The sequence below is a fragment of the Chiloscyllium plagiosum genome, chromosome 27, assembly GCF_004010195.1.
Source record: "Chiloscyllium plagiosum isolate BGI_BamShark_2017 chromosome 27, ASM401019v2, whole genome shotgun sequence".
NCBI lineage: Eukaryota > Metazoa > Chordata > Chondrichthyes > Orectolobiformes > Hemiscylliidae > Chiloscyllium > Chiloscyllium plagiosum.
The window spans coordinates 5895219-5919334 of NC_057736.1; the positions used below are offsets into that span (position 1 = coordinate 5895219).

General features: G+C 41.1%; 1 protein-coding gene across 2 annotated transcripts in view; it reads left to right on the forward strand.

Moving 5' to 3' along the window:
- Positions 1-416: 416 nt before the first annotated feature.
- The window catches only part of nkain1 (sodium/potassium transporting ATPase interacting 1), a 550449-nt gene continuing 526749 nt past the window's right edge, over positions 417-24116 (forward strand). The window contains exon 1 of one of the 2 annotated variants that reach the window (XM_043717291.1): positions 417-1021. In XM_043717291.1, the coding sequence (XP_043573226.1) occupies positions 968-1021 (54 nt within the window). In that variant the 5' untranslated portion in view covers positions 417-967. The remainder of the gene's footprint in view (positions 1022-24116) is intronic. The other variant, XM_043717290.1, reaches the window with a different exon arrangement.

A 24116-nucleotide genomic window follows, 5' to 3' on the forward strand; every position in this document is an offset into this window, starting at 1 on the left:
TCCTCGTTTTGTCTTAACAGAGAACAAAGATCGCAGGGCGAGTCGCTTTTGTTTTATTAAATTAGGAACCGTAGCCAGCCGCGCGAAAACAAAAATCCCCTCCACCAAAACAAAAGCCAAGCGGAGAAACCCAGTGAAAGAAAGACTGATGAGGGCGGCGGTTGGGAAACAATGTAATTAGGGGCGAAGGATATAGACGGGATGAAAATGCAAATAAAATGTCAAACATAAAACAGAAGCGGATTCAAAATGTGGGGCTGGGAAATGAGACAAACTGGATGGGGCAACTTAAATGGTTTGGGTGTGAGTTGGACAGTGAATGTCTGAGTGACTGGGAGGGAGAATGAAATAGAGGAGCTGCTGAGGGGGGAATATAAAATCAGACACCCACCCCATGGAAAGAATTGATGATAATATTACTCCCACCACACCCAGAGCCACGTGGTTTGATCTTTTGACTGCAGAACCTGTGTTCTGTGTTTGAACAAGCGGGTGCCCAGTTAAAAGGAGCAGGGAAAGGATATTATGCACAGCCCAGCGGCTGCAGACTGAACCTCTTGTCTTCATTCTGTTGGAGGAAGGGCTATGGACTCGCTCAATTTCAGCAACACCCGTGTTTAGATTTCCAGCATCACAGATCCGCTGTCGGAGAGAGAGAGAATGGACAGTAACATCTGAAGGTGTGGCAGACCGTAAGAGGCAAAGTCTAAACATCAGGACTATGAGAAGGAAATGAGAAGCGGACTAGAAAGGGACCCCTCCAGGTCTGCCTAGGGTCCCCCCCCCCCCCCCCCTCTCCTCCCCAGAATCTCTGACCTTGCCGTTGTGTGAATGGTGCACGGAGTATGCTGACCAGCAGCAGGAGGTGCTTGGTGTGAGTCAGTTTCAACTCAGCCTTTACCTCCTCCAGTGTTAAACCCATTCCAGGTTGATCCTTCCTGCTGCCACTGACTTCGAGCTCGGTACCATGGGGAGATGCAATGGGCGCTGCACGTTAATCGTACTCTGCAGTTTACAGCTGGTAAGTTGGGTTTAAAAAAGGATCTATTTTTGTACAGTGATTGTGTGGTTTTGGGAATAAACGCGGGTTGTTGTTGTCTGCTATTGTCCCCCAGGGAGGAATACAGTTAAACCCGTGGACATGAGATTCAAGCTGTGTCCACTTTGCTGTGTATTTGTGCTGAGGTTCAGGATCTCTTCTCGAAAAGGACCTGGATTATTTTCCAGTCTGTGAAAATCTCTTTTTATGATCAATAATAGCGGTGAGAATAATTTGATATGGTCAATGTACCTATTTTTTAAAAAAAGTATGGTACTCCAGTTCTCAACGAAACCATTCCGTCTGTCAATTTCAAAGTGACAGGGACATGGCATTGTAGGATAATAGTTTTACACACTTACACACTTTACAATACGGTTCAGTGCTGCACAGGATAACGAGCTGCTTTATTTTTTTTAAGTCCATGCTACTCTGGTTACCTTACAGCAGTTGCCTGTTGGGTCTGCCGCGAGACTTGTCAGATTATTGAAGGCTTTATGAAATGTTTCCGTGACGAGGGGGTTAAGTCTGTGCTGTAAAGCGGGTGGCATTATTACAGTCTGGCACTGCCATTCATACTTCCGATCAACTGTGAATTTTGTGCGTTTGTGATGTTTGAAATGTGCAAGTACAGGAACCAATCTCTTGTCTCAAGATAGACCAGATTGGGGTAGGTGAGATGTAATCAATTATTCCTGTTGATGCGAAAATGTTGAGACGGGTGGACGTGCAGCCCGAAATGGTTACAGGTTGTCAGACTGCACTTTTAAAATTCTGAATGTCTCCCTAATTAAAACTGGGAGGCAAATGTTTCATCAAGAAAACTCCACTGTGTTCAAAATGTGCTCTCTGTCTTCTCTCATTCACACACACAGTACTAATCACCAATTATAACAAATTAACAATGATTTAATCTTAACTAATAGGGCAAGGGTATTACCGCATGTCGTCTTTATAATAATGAACCATTAGATCTTATTGGATTCACCAAGACATCTAGACCATGGCAAATCATTCAGGTACTGTCAAAAACTTTGGTCTCTGAGTCAGTGTCCCCATGACAAGGCTGTTTCAGCCTGGATAAGGGAGACCTACATAATACTCTGCATTGAGATTAGTGCTATGGAAGAATGCTAGGTTCAATTCCCATTCTCTAGGGATGCTGATGAAGATACCTGTATTCATACAAGCAAGTCGCGTGTCTGGCCAGTTCCACGATTGTGTGGAAGCAGCTCAGCATTTAAAGCTGAAAACTAAAGTCAAACCCTACAAGCCTTTGACCTAACCACTGTGATGTATGGCGTAGACTCAGGGATTTACTATAGGCACCACTCAAAGCTCTGCAATTCTACCAAATGCACCATTATAAGAAAATGTGTTGAGATGGTGATATCACCAGCAATATGCTTGGGCACTTCTAGTGCAGTGGTAGTGTCGGTATTTCTGGGCTAGAAGAGCCAGATTCAAGTCCCACTTGCTTTAGACTGTGTCATGACCAGTCTGAAGAGATTGATTGATTCAAAAATATCCAAAAGTGATATGGACTGTGGGCTCCTCAGCATGGAGATCTTCTTTCAGAAATATCACCATGAGTGGGCAGGCTATGCTTCCTGCCTAGCTGATTACAGAATTCTCCAGTGAAAAATGTTTGGACCTTTCTTTCTGGGCATACGATTTCAAGGTGGTCAGTACAAATAATATTGGATGGAACAACTGTGGCCGACCATTCTCCATCTTGGGGGAACACTGCAATCAACTGGAGGCAAGCACTGATATTTGGTTCAGCACATTTCGAGAGTCATTTTAGACCAAACCCTCAACATCTGAGGCAGCTAGATGAAGGTTAAATATCAGTGCCACAATTATACTGATGTTGCCCAGAAGTTGTGAACTACCAGGCAATGTCTGTGCCAATCTCACAACAAACTCTTCAATCATGAGAGGATCCGCAAGATGATGCAATCGTTTCTAATCTAAAGCAATGAGGAATCTACCAGTCTCTCTTTCATGGTGACAGAATATGATTCCAATCAGGTGTTGGCTAGGATGAAGTTGGCTTTCTATTCCAAGAGTGCTTTTCCCAAAGACATGTCCTTAGCTCATTGTCTGCTGTTGCTTAGTTCTGGGCCTGTAATTATTTTCCTCCCTTTGGTAGGTTTTTGTCTGTGGTTTACCATTGCCTTTCACTCTTGGAGATAGACAACAAGTCTATCTCAGCCAGTGTGGGAATTGAACCCATGCCTTTGGTGATTGTGAATCTGAACCACACAATAGCCATCCAGCCAACTGAGCTGGCCAGCATCTCCTCCCTGCCTCGCCCGCTCCTTTTCTGTTTTTTAAGGTGGTTAAAAGTTTGGGAAATCTAGCTGGAATTTATTGTCGCTTGAGGTGAGTATTGATTTGACTACAAAATATTTTAAAAATGCAGCCAAGCTTGAGATGTGACTTCTATTTGGAGTTATTGCAGAAGCTTATATTCATCATGAACCAATTGCAGGAGATTCAGGCCAGATGCACTGTGTGATATTGCAGTGCTTGGACATGTGAAAGAACATTTGAGTTACAACTTGAGTACAAAAATGTCTGATTCAGAATAAGGGGAAAATTGAGTAAGGATTGATTTGAAAGCACTCTCACTCATGCTGGAGAAACTCAGCAGATATGGCAACATCTGTAGAGAGAAAGAAAGATTCACTATCATGAGTCCAATATGATCTTTCAGTGGAGAATTCTAAAGAGGATTCATTCTAGTCTCAACATTAACTCTGTTTGTCTTTCAGCAGATGTTGATGGACCTGCTGTGTTTCTCTCACACTTTGTACTTCAAATCTCCAGCAGCCCCAATATCCTTTTTTTCTTTGTTCCTATTTTCCCCTCCTTCATAAATTCTGCTGCTCATGTGTAGATCCTTTTTAGCAATGCTACATTCCTCCATCAGTGCTGACTTTCACAGGTTCCTCCATCATTCAGGTTATTTTGTTTTGGGTCTTGTTTATGGATCTGTCCATCAATTCTGACCCCAATATCTACAGTCCTGGCTCCACTTCAAGTGTTGCTTCTCTTGAGACCAATCTGGAACTCTCCTACCAATTTGTGCTTTTGCTTTTTTGCTTTTTTGTCATTTTGTTTGTTGGACATGGATTCTGCAAGTTATAAACCAAGGTGGGGTGATAGAAGTTAGATACAGATCCACCATGAAGTACCTAAATGGTGGAACAGGTTTAAGAGATTAGATTAGATTAGATTACTTTACAGTGTGGAAACAGGCCCTTCGGCCCAACAAGTCCACACCGACCCGCCGAAGCGTAACCCACCCATACCCCTACATTTACCCCTTACCCAACTCTACGGGCAATTTAGCATGGCCAATTCACCTGACCTGCACATCTTTGGACTGTGGGAGGAAACCGGAGGACCCGGAGGAAACCCACGCAGACACGGGGAGAACGTGCAAACTCCACACAGTCAATCGCCTGAGGCGGGAATTGAACCCGGATCTCTGGCGCTGCGAGGCAGCAGTGCTAACCACTGTGCCACCGTGCCGCCCACTGAATGAGGCTGAATGGCCTCCTGTGCATCCCTTTCCTTCATTGCATTGTTGTTGAATAGTGTCTTCAATCAACCCCTATTGGAAATTCAAGAAGTTGCATTTGCAACAAAACATTTGAACAATGCAGAAGAGTTCTTGTGTAGAATGCTTGCCTTCCTCTGTCTCAGTCACTCATCCAGATAATCTGTATTATGACATGAATGCCCATCCATGTCTATTGAACAAAATGTTGAAATGTTTGAGAATGTTATAACATGTGATGTCTCCAATGCTGTGTGGCTGAGGGAAGTGATGAAATAAAGCTGTTCCACAAATAGATTCTTCAATTACATAATAGTGGCTTTGTTGAACTATTTGCATGTGTGCAGGTATGCGTAAAATCTATTTTTAAGTAATTTGTCTTTGCACAGTGCCCATAGTGATTCTGTGCCAATGCATGTCTTTTTCCACATAAATGTAGAAGATCCATTTGAAGTCTGCAAGTTGGTTCTTAAATTATCCACATTAAATATAATTTGAGAATTATAACTGAGCTCAGTCATCCAATTTGGAGGGGTCTTTGTGCATTGGGACATCAGTAAACCATTCCTTCCAACTTACTTGCCTGTCATCAAAGTTTCACAGTAAGGCTTTTACTCAATGTTTTTTTTGCTGTATTTTAGTTGTGAGCTTTGCCTGTTTGCTTGTTTATGGTTGGTTTGGCTTTCCCTGACTGACTTCAGGAGCTCTTGGATCTAAGTCCAGTCCAGCATATAGATGTGAAATCCTTAGGTGATTGATCAGTGCTGTAGTGTCAGATTGGCAAACTTAATAGATGTTGAATCAAAATAATGTTTAGGTCAACCTACAATTTAAAACAAAAAATCCCAATGATACATTTTTAATAACTTCACAGAGCCTGGTATCCTTTCACCAAGTCACCTTTCATTTACATCTGCGCAGTACTTGACACTTGTCCGGCTTCCTCAGAGTGAGCAGAACCTCCAACACTGCTGTTTAAATCTGTCAGCCAGGGCTCCATGATTGGGCTGTTAACCTGGTCAAATGAGGGAGCTCATTCTGAGGTCCCACCTGGCTGACCTCATTACAATCACAAAACATGTTTGTTTAGGAGTTGAGGAACAGAATTAAACCATTCAGTATCTCAAACCTACTCTGCCATTTTAATGAGATCATGGCTGACCTATGGCCTAACTCCATATAAAATCTTTGGTCCATATCCCTTTTGCTTCACAAAACAATGATCTATCTCAGTTTTTAAATCTACCAACTGATCATCTGTCATTTATGGAAGAGAATTCCAAATATCTAACAACCCTTTGTGTATAAAAGTGCTTCCTAACATCTCTCCTGAACAATGTGGCACTAATTCTCAGACTATGCCCCTGGTTCTGGAATCCCCAACCAGTGTAAAAAGTTTATCTTCATCCACTCTTTCTTTTTCTTTGAAGGCTTTAATCTGATCACCGCTTAACCTTCCAAATGCCAGAGAAAACTAGGGCTAATTTATGTCAGCTGTCCTCACAACTTCTGAAGTTCAGGCATCATTCTTGTAAACCTATATTGTACTCCCTCCAAGACCAGTATATCCTATCTAATGTGTGGTTCATAGATGTGCTCACAGTACTCCAAAAATTTGAAGTTCTGCATAGCTGACACATAAAGTCTAAATCCTTATACTTAAGTGCTTTAGTTATATATGCCAATATTCCATTAGTTTTCTTGATTACATGAGGCGAGGGATGAAGTAGACAATTTGCTTATTTATCTCTTCGCTGTTTTGTGGAATCTTGTGTGAAAAGTAACAAGTGACTGCACTTTAATAAGTAATTCATTTTGGCTGTAAAATCTGGCTCGTACTGCAACCTCAGAATGTAGAACTTTCTGAACCATAATGATATTTTCTTTGGCAGAAAAATCAAGTGAAACACAGAAAAATATAATCCTGCCTTTTCTTTTCTTTTGATTTCTTTTCTGCAGGAGGATTCTTCATGCCTCCAGCAAGATTAATTTTTTTGTTAGACTTTGACTTCATTTTTGTAATCGCATAAAGAAACTAGCATTCACTATATCCATATGTAACAGTCATTTGAAGCATATCCTCCAACTTCGTACATCAAGTGTTTCTGATGTTGTAAAATATTATGTATCTTGTCATGTCTTTAGAGACTTAAACTGATGGGTCCAATTAAGAATACTTGAATAGATTCAGAAAGATTGGAAGTTGTTGTAAATTAGCGTCGTGGTTGTAACCATCAAGGTTGGACAATGTTAGGGTGGGGAAATTCTGTGTACTCTTTTCACATATCTCTATTCATCTCTTCCATCCCCATTACATCAGGAAAATGTAATTTAAAAATATGAGCAGGGCAATGGGATTAGAGTAATTTGTTCTGCTGTGGAGAAACCACTGTTGTGAACCGCCTTCTCTTAATCAAGTCTTTATAGGTTCTGAAATTCAACACCCAGAATGTAAAACGTGTGATAATGATTTGGCTGTTTGTTTATACTCACCAAGTGACTGTGTCCATTCATTGCTTCACTCTAATCTGTTTCTATGCATGTGTTGAAGATATTGTTTACCATCTGTGACGCTCTAAGGCGAGGTCATTGACTACATTTTGGACTACTTGGCTTTTTGAGCCCTGGTCCATCATTCAGTAGTAGACAGTAGGTGCAGGAGTAGGCCATTCTGCCCTTCGAGCCAGCACCACCATTCATTATAATCATGGCTGATCATCCTCAATCAGTATCCTGTTCCTGCCTTATCCCCATAACCCTTGATTCCACTATCCTTAGGGTGAGAGGAGAAAGATATAAAAGAGACCTAAGGGGCAACCTTTTCACACAGAGATGGTACGTGTATGGAATGAGCTGCCAGAGGATTTGGTGGAGGCTGGTACAATGGCAACATTTAATCAGCATTTGGATGGGTATATGAATAGGAAGGGTTTGGAGGGATATGGGTCGAGTGCTGGCAGGTGTGACGAGATTGGGTTGGGATATTTGGTCGGCATGGATGTGTTGGACCGAAGGGTCTGTTTCCATGCTGTACATCTCTATGACTCTCTGACTCTACTGTTGAATAGGAAAATGAATCTAATTTCTTCTTTCTTTTGTTGTATTTTAACTATAGTGTATGAATAAAGCATATTTTGCTTCAAATCTGGAAGTTTGACCAATTAAATTGCATCCAGAATGCAACGCCTGGCTCTTGCCTTTGAAATAAGAAAATGTTAGGGTCTAGGCTATACTCTTAATATGTATTGAGGGGGTTTGGTCTGGTCCATAACAGGAGATGTATTTTGATGTAGGGGGTAGGGTCATCTATAATTGTGTGATAGCCAATTTCTAGATGAGCAAACTGAAATCTTTTTCAACACATGAAGGCTCAGACAGATTATGCTCACAAAGCCAATTATTATCTGTGAATCCTCTGACCTGCAGGACCTTTTGATATGCATTTTCAGGCTTGACACTATCTCTACTCAACGGCTGCCAAAAGTTAGCTTCTTGACACTGTCTTCAATTTGTTTTTTATATGCCTTTGACTTTCTAACTGAGTGTTACCTTTAACCACACTTGGAACCTGATGTAGATTATAATGAGTGTAGAGTGAGAAGGTGAATCTCTTCAGAATTGCAACTGAGACTGATGAACAATGAACTATGCATTTTTGATGTTGCTTTGTATTACATTGAAATCAGTAGTGTCTTGATTGGCACTTACAGGGGTGCAGATGCTAATAGACAGAGAGACCCATTGGCATTCAATTAGCCAAAACAGGTTTGCTTTCTGTTGCTGCCATGGCAATACTTCAGAGTTAGATTTTTACATTAAATTGAAATAACAATACCTGAATATTTTAAGTTAAAAATCACACAACACCAGGTTATAGTCCAACAGGTTTAATTGGAAGCACACTAGCTTTCGGATGAAGGAGCATCACCTGATGAAGGAGCGTCGCTCCAAAAGCTAGTGTGCTTCCAATTAAACCTGTTGGACGATAACTTAGTGTTGTGTGATTTTTAACTTTGTACACCCCAGTCCAACACCGGCATCTCCAAATCATGAATATTTTAAGTTGACCTTGATTGTTATAAAAGCAGGGTTCACCTGATGCCTCTCTTAATAATGATAATCTGCCATTCTTACCCAGTCTGGCTGTCACATGACTCCAGTCCCATAACATGTTTGGTTCTTTAACTACTCACTGACATGGCCTAGCATGTATTAAAGGGCAGTTTGAGGTGGGCAGCAAATACTGATCTTCCCAAAGGTGTTCTCATCCCACAAATAGTAGGAGAAACCCACAATTCACCAGGAAAGAACCACCCTCAACATGCGGGATTGTTGCTGATGATTTCAGTTTTGCTTTTCCTGTCTCGGGCAGCCTTCTCAGACCCAAAATCAGTTTGAACACTGAATTTGATTGAGGAAGAGGAGAAGGACAACGTACACCAAAAAGCATGGCTGTTTCTTTTTAATCGATGAATCCACAACATCTCCCTCTGAGAAGCATCCAGTTGTCTTCAGGGCACTTACTCTGGTGCTGGTGAGCTCTGGTAGCTTGGTCTACACACTCTTTAATTTGTTCATGGGAAATGGGAATTGTTGACTAGGCCAGATTTTGCTTTATTGCCTAGTGGCCATTTGAGAGCCTGGAATCACATGTGGACCAGACCAGGTAAGGATGGCAGATTTCCTTGCCTAAAGTACATTAATAAACCTGATAGGTTTTCATGACTGTTTTTGAGATCAGAAATCATATGGCACCAGGTTATAGTCCAACAGGTTCATTTGAAATCACAAGCTTTCAGAATACTTCTCCTTCATCAGGAGCAGTGCTCCAAAAGCTTGTGATTTCAAATTAACCTGTTGGACTTTACCTGGTGTCATATGACGTTTGACCTTGTCCACCCCAGTCCAACACCAATACCTTCACAACATGACTGTTGTTATGACTACAATTACTTTGACATTAGGTTGGCTTTTATTTCAGATTTTTTTTAATTCACCTGGTGATGGGTCTGTGGAGAGATTCGACCGCATGTTCACAGAACTCCAGTCTGAGGCTCTGGATTATTAACACAGTGATATTCCTGCCATTTGTTAGCTTTGGAATAGAAAGTGATTTTTGATTTCCAACTTCTAAATTTATCTTACACCCATTTATTATTTAATCTCCTTTCATCACGGCAAACAATTTGCCTGGATTGATTTTGTAATTGCACTTTTTCAAAACTTCAATTACATCGCCCCAAGTCTCCACTTCAGCAAGTGCTGTGGGTATTTGATTTTGTTCAGATCCCTCTCTAATCGTGAAGGGTTATTACATTGTCGACAAATCCCTGATTTCCAGATGAAGGATTTCTGCTTATTCCACTCCAATTGAGTCAGAACACAATCTTTGGTCAGACCTGACCTGAAGGCAGTGTTCAAACTACTTGATTGAATTTTTGAGTTCAATTTCTCAATTACCTTTTATGACTTTTTTTAAAAAAAAAAGAAAAATCAGCACTAAATTACCACGTTGTCAAGTTCAAATATTTTGCTTTTTAATTCTATTCACTTTCCGACTGAAATGATAGCAGTTGACAGCCTGGGTTTATATACCAAACAAGGGGCAATTTGCATTGCTGAATTGAATGAACATCAAACAAAATAGATACATCAATCCATTAAGAGGGCAGGACAGAAAGCCACCTAGACTTTTTCCTTCCCTGATTGTGATTAAAAGTGCCATCAATAAGTGGGGCCAAGAGAATAGTGAAGTTTTAAGACTCTTTAGTAGCCTCTTGAGTGCAATATTAGCTTAGTCCCGATAGATTTCCAGGCATTTCAAATCCTGTAGTTGCTGGGAATGCAAGAATACTGTTTTGATAAAATAACAGTGATAAATTGGCTTGCAGTTGTCGCCATCCCTCGGTCAATAGACCAATCCAGAGATGGATTTGTGTTTTCCACTTCTTTTTCTCCCTTCAGCAGGAAGGAAGAAAGCAAATATTCCTAAATCTCCTGTGTATGTTGCTCAAGGTGAGACCAAGAATAAAACCAAAAAATGACATGGTTAAAAATCACACAACACCAGGTTATAGTCCAACAGATTTATTTGGAAGCACTAACTTTCAGAGCACTGCTCTTTCCTCAGGCGCTTTAATTTTGTCCACCCCAGTCCAACACCGGCACCTCCAGTAGTCTTTCCTGTTTCTTTTCCCAGCACATACTAGTTTTCAGCACGAAGGCAACTGTGAAAAGTAACCCTCTACCTGTGAATAGAAACTTTATTTTGTATGTGAAGTGACTGAAGTAGCAGATTGTTTAGTTGCATTAATTTATACTTTTGAAGCTTTCATATAGACCAAAACCAATGTAGCTTTCCACTGTGCGTTTGGAACTTTCTGGTTGGTGGACGGCCGGCATGCTGACAAACTGTTTGTGTATTTCAGTAAATTGCAAATGCTGTTTTTATTGAAATGTGAAATTCATACTGAAATAACAGGCTTTCTTAGTGAAATATAAACCAAACAGTTCTGAACTCTGCTGAGGTGAAATTAACAAAACTAAGGTGCTGTTCCTGACGGTGGATTGGAATTGACTGTCACTCCTACTCAGGATAGGAACCATCACGTGCCCAATTTCGATGTAAATCTTGGGGACACAGGATCAGATCTTGCAAACAATGGGCACTACCTTATAGGCCATAACCTATTTCCATTTGGACCCATCCATTCCCTCCGTGACCCAAAACATGTCAATTGGTGTCTGTCCCATTGCTGTTCAAGTCCTGAACCACCATTCTCCTTCCAACTCATCCCAACTCATCATTGCCACTACTGGTTACCTAGCTTCTCCTGCTTTCCTCCCTTGTGACATCGAGTTAGACAAACAAAACCTTCGTCATTTTTGTCATCTCCAAACAGACCCCACCACCAAGGATATATTTCCCTCCCCTCCCTTATCAGCATTCTGGAAAGATCACTCCCTCCGCGACTCCCTTGTCAGGTCCACACCCCCTCCAATCCCAGCACCTTCCCCTGCAACCGCAAGAAATGCAAAACTTGCGCCCAGACCTCCCCCCCTCACTTCCCTCCAAGGCCCCAAGGGATCCTTCCATCTCACCTGCAACTCCACACACATCATTTACTGCATCCGCTGCAGCCGATGTGGCCTCCCCTACTTTGGGGAGACAGGCCGCCTACTTGCGAAACATTTCAGAGAACACCTCTGGGACACCCGCACCAACCAACCCAACCACTCCGTGGCTGAACACTCTAACTCCCCCTCCCACTCCGCCAAGGACATGCAGGTCCTTGGCTTCCTCCATCGCCAGACCATGGCAACATGACGCCTGGAGGAAGAGCACCTCATCTTCCGCCTAGGAACCCTCCAACCACAAGGGATGAATGCAGATTTCTCCAGCTTCCTCATTTCCCCTCCCCCCACCTTATCTCAGTCCCAACCCTCGGACTCAGCACCGCCTTCTTGACCTGCAATCTTCTTCCCGACCTCTCCACCCCCACCCCCTCTCCGGCCTATCACCCTCACCTTAACCTCCTTCCACCTATCGCATTCCCAATGCCCCTCCCCCAAGTCCCTCCTCCCTACCTTTTATCTTAACCTGCTTGGCACACCCTCCTCATTCCTGAAGAAAGGCTAATGCCCAAAACGTCAATTCTCCTGGTCCTTGGATGCTGCCTGACCTGCTGCGCTTTTCCAGTAACACATTTTTCAGCTCTGATCTCCAGCATCTGCAGTCCTCACTTTCTCCAAACAAAACCTCCAGTCAGATCCATAGATTAAAGAATCTTGCCTGGTGAACACACCTTTATTTGTGCCTTCAGGAGATGTGAGTGCCCAAGTATTGCCCAGTTAATTTGAAACCTCCTTTCAAGATTTTGAAATGCTCTCCGTTGTGTGTTCCTCATATGCAGATGGATGGAGAATAAGTATCTGCTATTGGATGGTAAATGATGGATCCACCACTGGTTGCCAAGTTTATCCCAAGGGATGTCATCCTGACATCACGAAAATGAACTTTGGTTTCAATCCTGGTTTCCTGAACTGAGACCCCATCCAATTCTGTTCTGGCTTTCAGTCCCTGTCCCCTTTTGCAGCATCTCCATCCGGCTCCTGTCATGCTTGGCCACCAGTGCCCACTTCACCTAGGCCTTTGGATAGTAATGGCAGTTATGTGCTCACATAATGCCAATGGTATTTCATCTGAATACATAACGGACTCTTCCAACTTGAGATGAAGGTCTTTGTCACCTGCCATGTAAAATGTTTAGAGTTAGTCAGGGCAGTGAAGGACTGGATATGTCCCCACCTCCTCTTTTAATTACTACCTGCTCTGAAATCAAGACCAATGTACCAGCCCTCAAAACCAGGGAAGAACAGAACACTCAAATTGAGGCATGCAGTTTGTTTAGTGTTTAAAAACAACAAATCAGTAAGTTAAGAATATGAAGTATTTTGTCACAATGAATTAAAAATGCACTGATATACATTTTAAGGATGGAGTGAATTCACAAAGATATCCGGGATAAATGTGAATTTTTAATCATTAATTAACTACTTTGCATAAAGTTTTGCGTGAAAAGAGGGGCAAAAATATTCTGTTGAGAAATGCCTTCAGTTCATATTTTTGTTGTCCATTTGTGACTGTTGGTTGCTTAGCATAACAGAAGTAGACATAGCTTTGTCTATTCAAAGTGTGTAAACAATACAATGATAACTGAGTGAAGACTGCAATGTTTATCCTGAATACAAGACTATGAAAGTTCATGAACAATACTCCCACATAATGATCATTCTGGAAAGAGTCAAACCAGGGAACAGTTACAACAGTGACCCCTTGAAGTCTAATGCACGTCTTTGAGTTAGCTTTAGAATTCTGTGTGCAGCCTGTTGTTAATTCCAGTGAGTGATGATTGTCAAATGTACATTTATATTTTTCAATGACTAGTGTTTTATAAGTATGGAAGTATAAGCTGTGACTCATTGGGTAGCATTCATCTCTGCAATAGACGTTTGTGGATTCATTCGTACTACAGAATTTGAGCTCAAAGCTCTGGGCTGAAACTTCAATGTTGGTGCTGTCTTACAAATGAGGCATTAAAGCAACATAATGTCTGCCTGAATGCAGGTGGATGCAAAAAATCCAGTAGTTTGATTACAAAGAAAAATAGAGAAATTCTCCTTGGTGCCAATAATTATTCTTCAGTTGATGTTACAAAAAGAGATTACCAGTCAATATCAACCGCTGTTTGAGGGAGCTTAGAACATAGAACATAGAACAATACAGCACAGAACAGGCCTTTCGGCCCACGATGTTGTGCCGAACATTTGTCCTAGCTTAAGCACCCATCCATGTATCTATCCAATTGCCGCTTAAAGGTCACCAAAGATTCTGACTCTACCACTCCTTGTTATGAGCAAATTGGCTGCAGCACGTCCTACATCGTAACAGTGACTACACTTCTTCAAAAGTTTTCGGTTGACTCTAAAGCACTTTGGCATGTCCTGAGGTGGTGAAAGGCCGTGTGTAAATGCAGTTTATTTTCAAATGAATGCTGCCTCTTTCCTGGCAACACGTATTTCATAACTCTGCCTGAAGCTACAAGTATTCTGTCACTTAAATTGAGATTATCTGTCTGTCTGTCTATCTGTGTCTACTGGGCAAACTGTAGAATTGAAGCATTTGTTGTGAAGAACTAGCAGACAATTTCTGTGCTTCTCTTGGATCTATCCTAATGCCTGCAGATAGCACCCGCCAGAAATCAAAGCAGTTACTTCTGGTCGATTTCTTGTTTTATTCGGTGTCCTGTATAACTACACTTGAATTACCATAGTAACTTCACAGTCCCTTTTTACTCTGGTTTGTCTGATACCAGTCAGAGCATTGGGTGGCAGCACCATGGTAGGCAGTGTAGAATTTCAAGATGATGTATTGAAATAGTTGAGACTGTTATGCTGAGATTTGATGCCTTGTTTTGTCTTTGAGACACCATAGAAAATGCCAGGCTTATACACTGAGCAGCTGCTGAGAAACAAGCGCAAACCAGTGTTCCTCTACGCCAGCTGGATAAATTTCACTGAAACCCTACTGTTAATTGAATCCAAGCTTTACAGTGAAGAACAAAACTAGATTCTTTTTTTCCCTCCTCTAGTAGATTTATTCATCAGATGCAGCTTTGCAAATCTTTGCCTGCTAACTACCCACCCAGTGTCCCAGCTGACTCCCTCTCTATTCTTTTGCATTTGTCAAATCAACTAATTAACTACTTAATTCGCTGGGTTGGTTTTTCCTGCTTTTTCTGCTCTGTGTGTATCTGGGCAATTTTCCACTTTGTCAGGGCAGATGGCAGGTTTGTAGCTGCACTGGAACAGCTTGGCTAGGGGCGTGGCAAGTTGTGGAGCACAAGTCTTCAGTACTATTGTCAGAGCCCAGGACCTATTGCAATCTTCAATATCCTCAGTCGTTTTTTGACATCATGTGGAATGGAGTGAATTGGCTGAACACTGGTACCTGTAACACAGGGGACCACTGGAAGAGGCAGAGGTGGATGGTCCACTTGCTACTTCTGGCTGAAGATTGTTGAGAATGCTTCTGCCTTATTTGTTACATTCACGTACTGGACTCTCCCAACATTGAGGATGGAGCTATTTGTGGAGCCTCTTCCCTCTGTTAGTTGTTTCCAATTATCCATCACTATTCATGATGGAATGTGATGGAACTGCAGATTGGGCCTGTTAGTTGTGTAATTGCTGCCTATCACTTGCTGCCTATCACTTGCTGCTTATGCTGTTTTATATCAATGTATGTAGTCCTGTAGGGGTTCACCAAGTTACTAACTCCATTTTGCAGCAGGTATGCTCTCCTACACTCTTCTTCCTTACATTTGGACATTGAAAAATAATGCTTTGCTCACACAACCCTTAGTTAGACTGTGTTCATTAGATTAGATTCCCTACAGTATGGAAACAGGCCCTTCGGCCCAACAAGTCCACACCGACCCTCTGAAGAGTAACTCACCCAGACCCATTCCCTCTGACTAATGCACCTAACACTATAGGCAATTTACCATGGCCAATTCACCTGGCCTGCACGTCTTTGGTGAGTGGGAGGAAACCGGAGCGCCTGGAGGAAACCCCGTAGACACAAGGAGAACATGCAAACTGCACACAAACTGTTGCCAGAGGCAGGCATCTAACCCGGGTCCCTGGCGGTGTGAGGCAGCAGTACTAACCACTGAGCCACCGTGCCACCCATGTTATGTGATTCACTAATATGATGATTGAGCTTTAATAATCACCATTGTAACATTTGCCAGAGACTCCATGTGCTTCACATGACACTTGTGTAATCCACTATATCAATTACTTTCATCTCATTGTGGTTTTGACTCTTGTCCTTTCCAACATTTTTGGGTGGAGAGTCATCATATTTCAGTTCAGTTAGACCCATAACACCATAAGATGTAGGAGTGGAAGTAAGGCACATCGAGTCCACTCCGCCATTTAATCATAGCTGATGGGCATTTCAATTCTAGTTACACAGCAGAGATTTGAACATTTTTAATGACAACAAAGCTAAGGAAACCCCTTCACCCCCCGCCCTTTTCCACCTTCCACAGGGACAAAGGAGCTCTGAAAGCTTGTGACTCCATATAAACCTGTTGGACTATAACCTGGTGTCATATGACTTCTGACTTTGTCCACATCAGTCCAACACTGCCACCTTCACATTATGACCATAGGGATAATCAGATACACTTTGGATGGTTGCTTTGGAGAGCAGAAAAGCACATTAAAAAAAACTCCAAACTATGAAATGTAAATGTGTGATATGTGAAACTTCCCATATAGGGAAAATAGAAAAGGAAATGAGGGCAGTTTCATGTTTGACTGGATAGATGAGTTTCCTCATTGTTTGATTAAAATTTTGATATTAGTTTAGATTACTTACAGTGTGGAAACAGGCCCTTTGGCCCAACAAGTCCACACCGACCCTCTGAAGAGCGGCCCACCCAGACCCATTCCCCTACATTTACTCCTTCACCTAATACTACGGGCAATTTAGCATGGCCAATTCACCTAACCTGCACATCTTTGGACTGTGGGAGGAAACCAGAGCACCCAGAGGAAACCCACGCAGACACGGGGAGAATGTGCAAACTCCACACACAGTTGTCCGAGGTGGGAATTGAACCCAGGTCTCTGGCACTGTGAGGCAGCAGTGCTAACCACTGTTCAGAAGTTTCATTAATTCCACTTTTGTTAACCAGTATGGTCAAACTAATTGCGGTCCTTTTCAAGGAATGGGTTTTAAAAAGGAAAGAGAATTTCCATTCATGAAGGTCCCAGGTATTAAAATCAGATTGCATTCAAAAGGATATTTGTCAATATTTTATCATTATGGTGACAAATATGTATTGAAAAACTTAAGGTTCATTAAAATGCAGCCAAAGTGCTCAATGGATTCTGCAGCTAACTGTCTAGTGAAGAGGTATCTGTCTTCAGGAGATAGCACTTACCTCCACTTTAGAAGGTATAGTGAAGGTTTCGAGATACACAACCAAAAAAAAATTTCACAGGTATCACAAAGAGACCGCCACTGATCAACTAGAATTTGAACTGTCAATGATTGATTTTAAATATTATATCTAACTGTATTCACACTGAGCTGTGCACTCCTCTCTTAACCAATAAACTGGTTGCTGCAGGTGGCCTACGGAAGGATTAGGGATGCTGTCTTCTAGTTTCCTTCAGGTTTGAGTGTGAGTTTTGAGAAGATTTGTAGCTCAAGTTGAGGTTATGGATGTAGGGTTGCTCACTGAGCTGGAAGGTTCATTTCCAGACGCTTCGTCACCCTACTAGGTCACATCTTCAGTGGGCCTCAGGCGAAGTACTGCTGATAACTCCTGCTTACTATTTATATGTTTGGGTTTCTTTCAGTTGGTGATGTCATTTCTTGTGGTGAAGTCACTTGTTGTTCTTTTTCTCGGGGGTGGTAGATAGGGTCTGACTCGATGTGTTTGTTGATAGAGTTCTGGTTGGAATGCCATGCTTCTAGGAATTCTCATGCATGTCTTTGTTTGGCTTGACCTAGGATTAATGTGTTGTCCCAGTCGAAGTGGTGTCCTTTCTCATCCGTATGTAATGATACTAGTGAGAGAGGATCATGTCTTTCTGTGGCTAGTTGGTGTTCGTGTATCCTAGTGGCTAGTTTTCTGTCTGTTTGTCCAATGTAGTGTTTTTTACAATTCTCGCATGGTATTTTGAGTGTGACCTTGGATGAAACTGTCAGACGGGTTTAGGCAGTGCATTCTATTGCTCATTTATGCATCTTTATCCACCCATCACATCTTTCTGCTGGAAAGAATGCATTCAATTAACATCAGCAACAACTCACATTCTGTACAAAGGATGCTGGGACAGAAAGGGAATATGGTACCATCACTGCTTAAACTTAGGCTGTCTGAGCATGGCTTGACAAAAAGGGTGAAGATGTGTGTGTGTGTGTGTATACACACGTACGTACAAGCTGGTCATATTTGATATTTCCTGGTAGCAGTGTTCTACTAACTAAATTGACAGCTGAGCGGCAATGTAATTTCAGATTATTTCAATGGCAATGCTGATGAAGCAATCATGCATGTTAAAAATTATAGAGTAAGGGCTAAGGGAAATTATTTATCCTGTCCAGTTTCAATCTAGTAAAGATAGGTTCACTGCATTCTATTAGTTTCAAACTAAGGACAAGAAAGATTGCATTTGTAATGCTTTCAAAAATAGTTTGAACATGTGGACCATGAGAAATAATATCTACCTTATTAGAAATGTTGTGTATTTCTTATTTACCTTGATAGACACAAGTGGGAAGTGAACTGAGGTATAGAATCTGCATATGAACAATAAGTAGCAATAAAAAAGGATTAGGATCAGTCTTAGTTGGCCAGAGTGCCTGTTCTTGTATTGTATTTCCTTTTCTATTTGTTGAATGATGGAGCCCAATAAAAATGGAAAAGTATTACAGAGACACTGCTTTGTATCGACAGACTGATGGTTAGCATTAGTTTCTTCTTGATAATGCTTTTTTATTGTTGAATAGCTTCATTTGCATGCCGTTTTCACTTTTTATTTTGCTTGTGGTGCTTTGGTTGTAGTGCTAAATAATTTTTTCCATAATTTCTTCCTGTGTTGGCCAAATAAATGTCAAGTTATTGGCTGCAAGTTTATCCAGCCAAAGAGCTTCATTTAAGAACCAGCGCTGATTCTGGTTTAATAAGTTGAATGAATTTTTGTGTTGGAGTTTCTCTGACATTGTCCTTTAATGCAGGAAACTTTATATAAAATTTAAATTGTTGTAGGCCATTTGTTGGGAATCCAATCCTTAGTACCATCAGATCCTGTGATCGTGGTTCTCCTTTTGTAAGCTGTTTGCTTTTGTTTCGAACAACCTGTCAAACTGAAGTAGCCTCTGCTCCCTATAATTTTAATGCCTGCTTCTGCCAGTTTCCTTTACACTTTTTCACAAGAACAGAGAAGTCCGTCGGTTTTTTTGTACCGTGGAGTCATATTTCAGAGAAGGTGAATGCTAGGCAGCCAGAACTTGTTTCACTCGTGGTTCTGAACATTTCATCTGAGGTATGTTCCACAGATTTTATTTGTCTGGATTTAAACCCAAACCTACAAACAGTTACTGAATAATATCTGAACATTCTGCGCAAACTATTTCCTTTCTGATGTGGTGCCAAAACCTTTTTAAGCAATTGGATTCAGTGTCCATTGTTCTGAATTGGGGACCCAGAAAATTAAGACTTTTCATGTGCACTGACTATTGTTGTCCTTTTTAGTTGTGGAAGTCATGGGTTTGGAAGGTGCTGTCAAGTTAACATTATGTTTGCATGTTTGAGGTATTTGTTCTGTTTGTAATAGGGATGACTTGGAAATTGTCCACCACACATGAATCAAGCAGGTAATACATTGGCGCAATAAACAGATATTTTGATTGCATGTTTTAATATTCTGTATATTGTACTGATCTACTGAGTAACTGGATGAGAGATTGGGAATATTGATCAGAGATCGTTGACGTGAGGCCCATTTTTGCACAAATAAAGAGTTCAAAGTTTGTGCGAAGATTTGTAGCTCGGGTGCTCGTTGTTGTGGTTCTGTTCGCCGAGCTGGAAGTTTTTGTTGCAAACGTTTCGTCCCCTGGCTAGGCGACATCATCAGTGCTTGGGAGCCTCCTGCAAAGCGCTTCTTTGATGTTTCCTCCGGTGTTTATAGTGGTCTGTCCCTGCCGCTTCCGGTTGTCAGTTTCAGCTGTCCGCTGTAGTGGTTGGTATATTGGGTCCAGGTCGATGTGTTTGTTGATGGAGTTTGTGGATGAATGCCATGCCTGTAGGAATTCCCTGGCTGTTCTCTGTCTGGCTTGCCCTATGATAGTAGTGTTGTCCCAGTCGAATTCATGTTGCTTGTTGTCTGCGTGTGTGGCTACTAAGGATAGCTGGTCGTGTCGTTTCGTGGCTAGTTGATGTTCATGTGTGCGGATTGTTAGCTGTCTTCCTGTTTGTCCTATATAGTGTTTAGTGCAGTCCTTGTTGGAGTTGTTGGAGAAGGAAATCAATCCAAGAGTTGATTCCATTGGTAGCACTCTTCTTTCTGAGTTAGAAAATTGAGTTCAATTTCAAGGAATGGGATTTGAAAACACAGTCCAGGCTGACAGTGCAGCAGCCTCACAGTACTGCACTGACAGGCACCAGCTTCCAAATGAAACATTGAAAGTAGTCACAGAGATGGTAAAATGTGCCGTATAAAGTAATGCATTTAAATGTTTCCATTGTTTCAGATTTTCTTTGCTCAGCAGCTTTGCCTTTGTCTTATGGGAGCATTCAGTATTCTGTTTTAGTTTTAAATTTGAATATTTTAAGGAGTTTATTGCTAGAATGTTCATCATTGCTGTTCATTTCTCATACAATCTATTGCTGAAAATGATTCCTACTTGCATTCTTGCGTACCCTGGATCATCTGAAAAGCATGAAGATGATTACTCTCTTGTAGAAGCACCACAAGTGAAATATTACATTAAAATAAGTTAACTCCACTCAAATGAAGTCTGCGCAGTTATTAGTGGAGTGCAATGTATTGGAAACTTTGTGTGTTTTGTTAACATATTATGTCACATTTTAGCATTGTTTAAAAAATTAGCAGCATTAAATCAAATGGCCTTTGATGACCTTGGAATGTTCATTTTGGAAAAGTTAATTGTGGCTGCAGTGGAATGGAGTCCAGGCAGGACTGACAGTAAAACTGACAGAACATTCCTTTTTATATCATACTTACTAGGTTCTTCAGTTAGTAATATTTTATTTTATGGTTGTAAATTTTCATCTCTTAAATGAACCACATAATTTATGTCTGCCGAGTAATTAATGACTTATTTGTATTGCCTTTTTGAAATGAATATCTTAATTATAGCACTTACCATAACAAATAATTCATTCCATCTAGTGCTGTACTTTCCCTTCAGATGCACTTGAGTTATGCAAGTTTACTACTGTCTAATGAAAGATTTGACAATGTATTGAATTTATTTTCAATGGAGAACAAAGCAAAAGTACTGTTGATGGAGGGAACTAGTGTTATGCATCACATTCACATCACCTCAGAAATAAGGTTTTGAAAGTGGATAGCTGCTTTCAAGATGGATAGTGGTACCTGCATCATGAAACAATGGAATCCCTTCAAGATATGATGAACTGAACATAAAGAACAGCAAAGAATTGTGGATTTAAAAACCAGAGCAAAATTATGCTTCTGAGTATTTACTCTTCACCAATCCAAGGCAATTTCATTTCCTTTTTTTTTTACACGGCTGCCCACAACAACATGGCTTCCCACAGTTGAGTTAATTTTCCAATTATCTTTTTATGGTACACTTTGTTTTTACTATAAGGCTTTGCATTCAACCATTTCTTTTATATGCTCACAGTGCTCGGATCTTCAAACTAAAGGAAAGCAATGCCTGAAGGATTTGCCAGGATCACTGCTACATTTGCTACATCCCAACCCTAGTCCAGCAGTCAGATTTATTGTTTATCTTATGATCTACATGTACTTTTCTTTAACTCAAGCTAACCCCTGATGAAATGGGCCTCCTGTTACAATGGCATTTAGTTAAGTTAAACAAGTCTTCATTATTGAAGATTCTGTGTAATATAAATATCACATTGCTGAATGCATTGACTTAATAAGCCTGTTGTGTTTAATCTTAATGGGCTGAGGACTAGATGGCTGTGACTAAACATGTTTCATGACAACTTGAAGCATGTTTCTGTCAGATTGAAACAGCCAAAGGCCTTGGTGTAGATGCTTGCTTCTTTGGGATAGATGGATTCCTTTGTTATACACTGTGAAGTGTGGTAATGTGAAATTACTCTCCTGACTACATATTAGGTTAAGGACTGCTTGAAGGGAAAACCTCTTAAGTGTCAGAATTTGCAAAATGAACAGCTGCAAGTGACTCGTTCATCTTTATAACAGTCTAGTTGGTTTTTATTTCAGGAAATAGTGTATTTTATTGAATTACCTCCACAATCTATTAAATGCACAGGATCTCTCTGTTTGCAGTGCTGCAGTGGGGTTGTGATATTATTTTTGTAACTTAAACTAAAAAAAATATGCATACTCACTCTTTTATGTGGTTGTTATGTAGTTTTACAAGGTATCATTGCAGAGTCATGCAGCTCCAAAAGAGGCCATTCTGCCCATCATGCCTGTACTGGCTCCTTTAATAGGGCTATCCCATTCATCCCACTCCCTACTCTTACTCTTGTAGCTCTGAAAGGTTTAATGTCTTTTGCCTGTATTATAGTAATTGTTTTTGTCGGCTGTGCATTTCAGATCATCATAACTCACCACAAAGTAATGGTTATTCAACTCTCTGTGTCTTTTTATTTTATAAAAACTCTTCATGACACCAAATCTTCCTTTTTGACCTTCTCTGCTCTAAGGAGGACAACCCAAGCTTCCCCCATCTCTACATAATTGAAGTTTGTCTTCCCTGACACCATGCTGGTAAATCTCAGGGCACACCTCCTCAGTGCATGGGCCATGAGGTCCACATTGAGGATTCCCTCTTGTTGTAATCCTAAGGATATGTCATTACTTTGCCAGATCAAGCCAAAAGGTAACTTTCTTTGTTTGGCTATGAATAAATGCATGTTTTACTTGTCATTTTATTAAAGATGTGAACCTGCTTGACATGAATACAAATATTTCTGAAAATAGCTCTGGAAAATATAGTGCAGGGAGAAAGGTGGGTTGATTGGACAGCTCAGCTAAAGAGCTAGTAGGGGCACAGTGGGCTAATGGACTCCAGTGGCATTACATTCTGATTCTGTAGCCAACACGTGTGTAACAAAGGTGGGCATGTGTACATTGTCGATCTGGGTAACTGTGTACATTGTCAATCTGGGTAGCTGTATACATTGTCGATCTGGGTAGCTATTTTGGTGATTACATTAAGAATGACAGCCATCCCTCTTCAAAATGAGCTCATTGTTGGTGTATTAATGGTCAATAAAGTTAAATTTAAGTTAGAAGTCTGAATGCATGTGAATACAGCAATACGTCCTAATTGAAGGGAAGGACGCGGATGGTAACGGTTTGGCTTCGGAGATCATCTAACCCACCTTGTCATGGGGATTTCTTGATGCGTCTCAATTATCCCATTGGTGTCTGTGCCTTCTTGAAATTCATTGTCGGCAAAATTGAGTGTTTGGCTTTTCTCTTGGGTACAACATGAGACAACAAAATCTCTAATTTTGCTAGGTTGTAGTTCCAAGTAAATCCAGTTGACTCAGACAATATAGAGGCATTTCTGGTAGCTGCCTTAAATGAGTGGTACAACTTTCATTTTATGAGACAGGTACCTTGCCTGTTTGAGTCATGAATTTTGCTCTGAAATTGGTTTAAAAACTCAACAGAGCATGCACCGTGCAATCTATTTTCCAGGCAAGTCGCTGCTCTGAAATTACAGAGTGCATTGAAGGGTATCAAGGAAGATGACAGAGATAAGAAAGGGGAGAAAATAATTCCTTTCTTTAAAAACAGTGACAATTTACGAGAATAAGGTGCCCTAATTTGCCATATACTCCCATCCACCAGACTCCCCTCTCCCTGACTGCAGTCCATGGTTAATTGCACTTTCTCTTCCCACTGTTGAATATCAAAAGGTTGCCCATGGTGGTACACAAATGTCTGTTGACAAAAGTGGATACCCAGTCAAAACAGGGTATGTGAAGAGGGATGTTTAAAAGCTTGTTGAAAAGATTGTATTTTGACAGAGAAATAATGGAAGAACTGAGGGCATGGGCAAGTGGTGGAAGAGGAAGGAGGTAAGGGCTAAAAGGGAATCTGAGTAGGCGATCAACAGAAGTGATGGGTTTGTGTCAGAAACAACAATGACAGTGTTGGAATCTCAAGCATTTGCTACTGGATTGAAAAGGTGTCCGA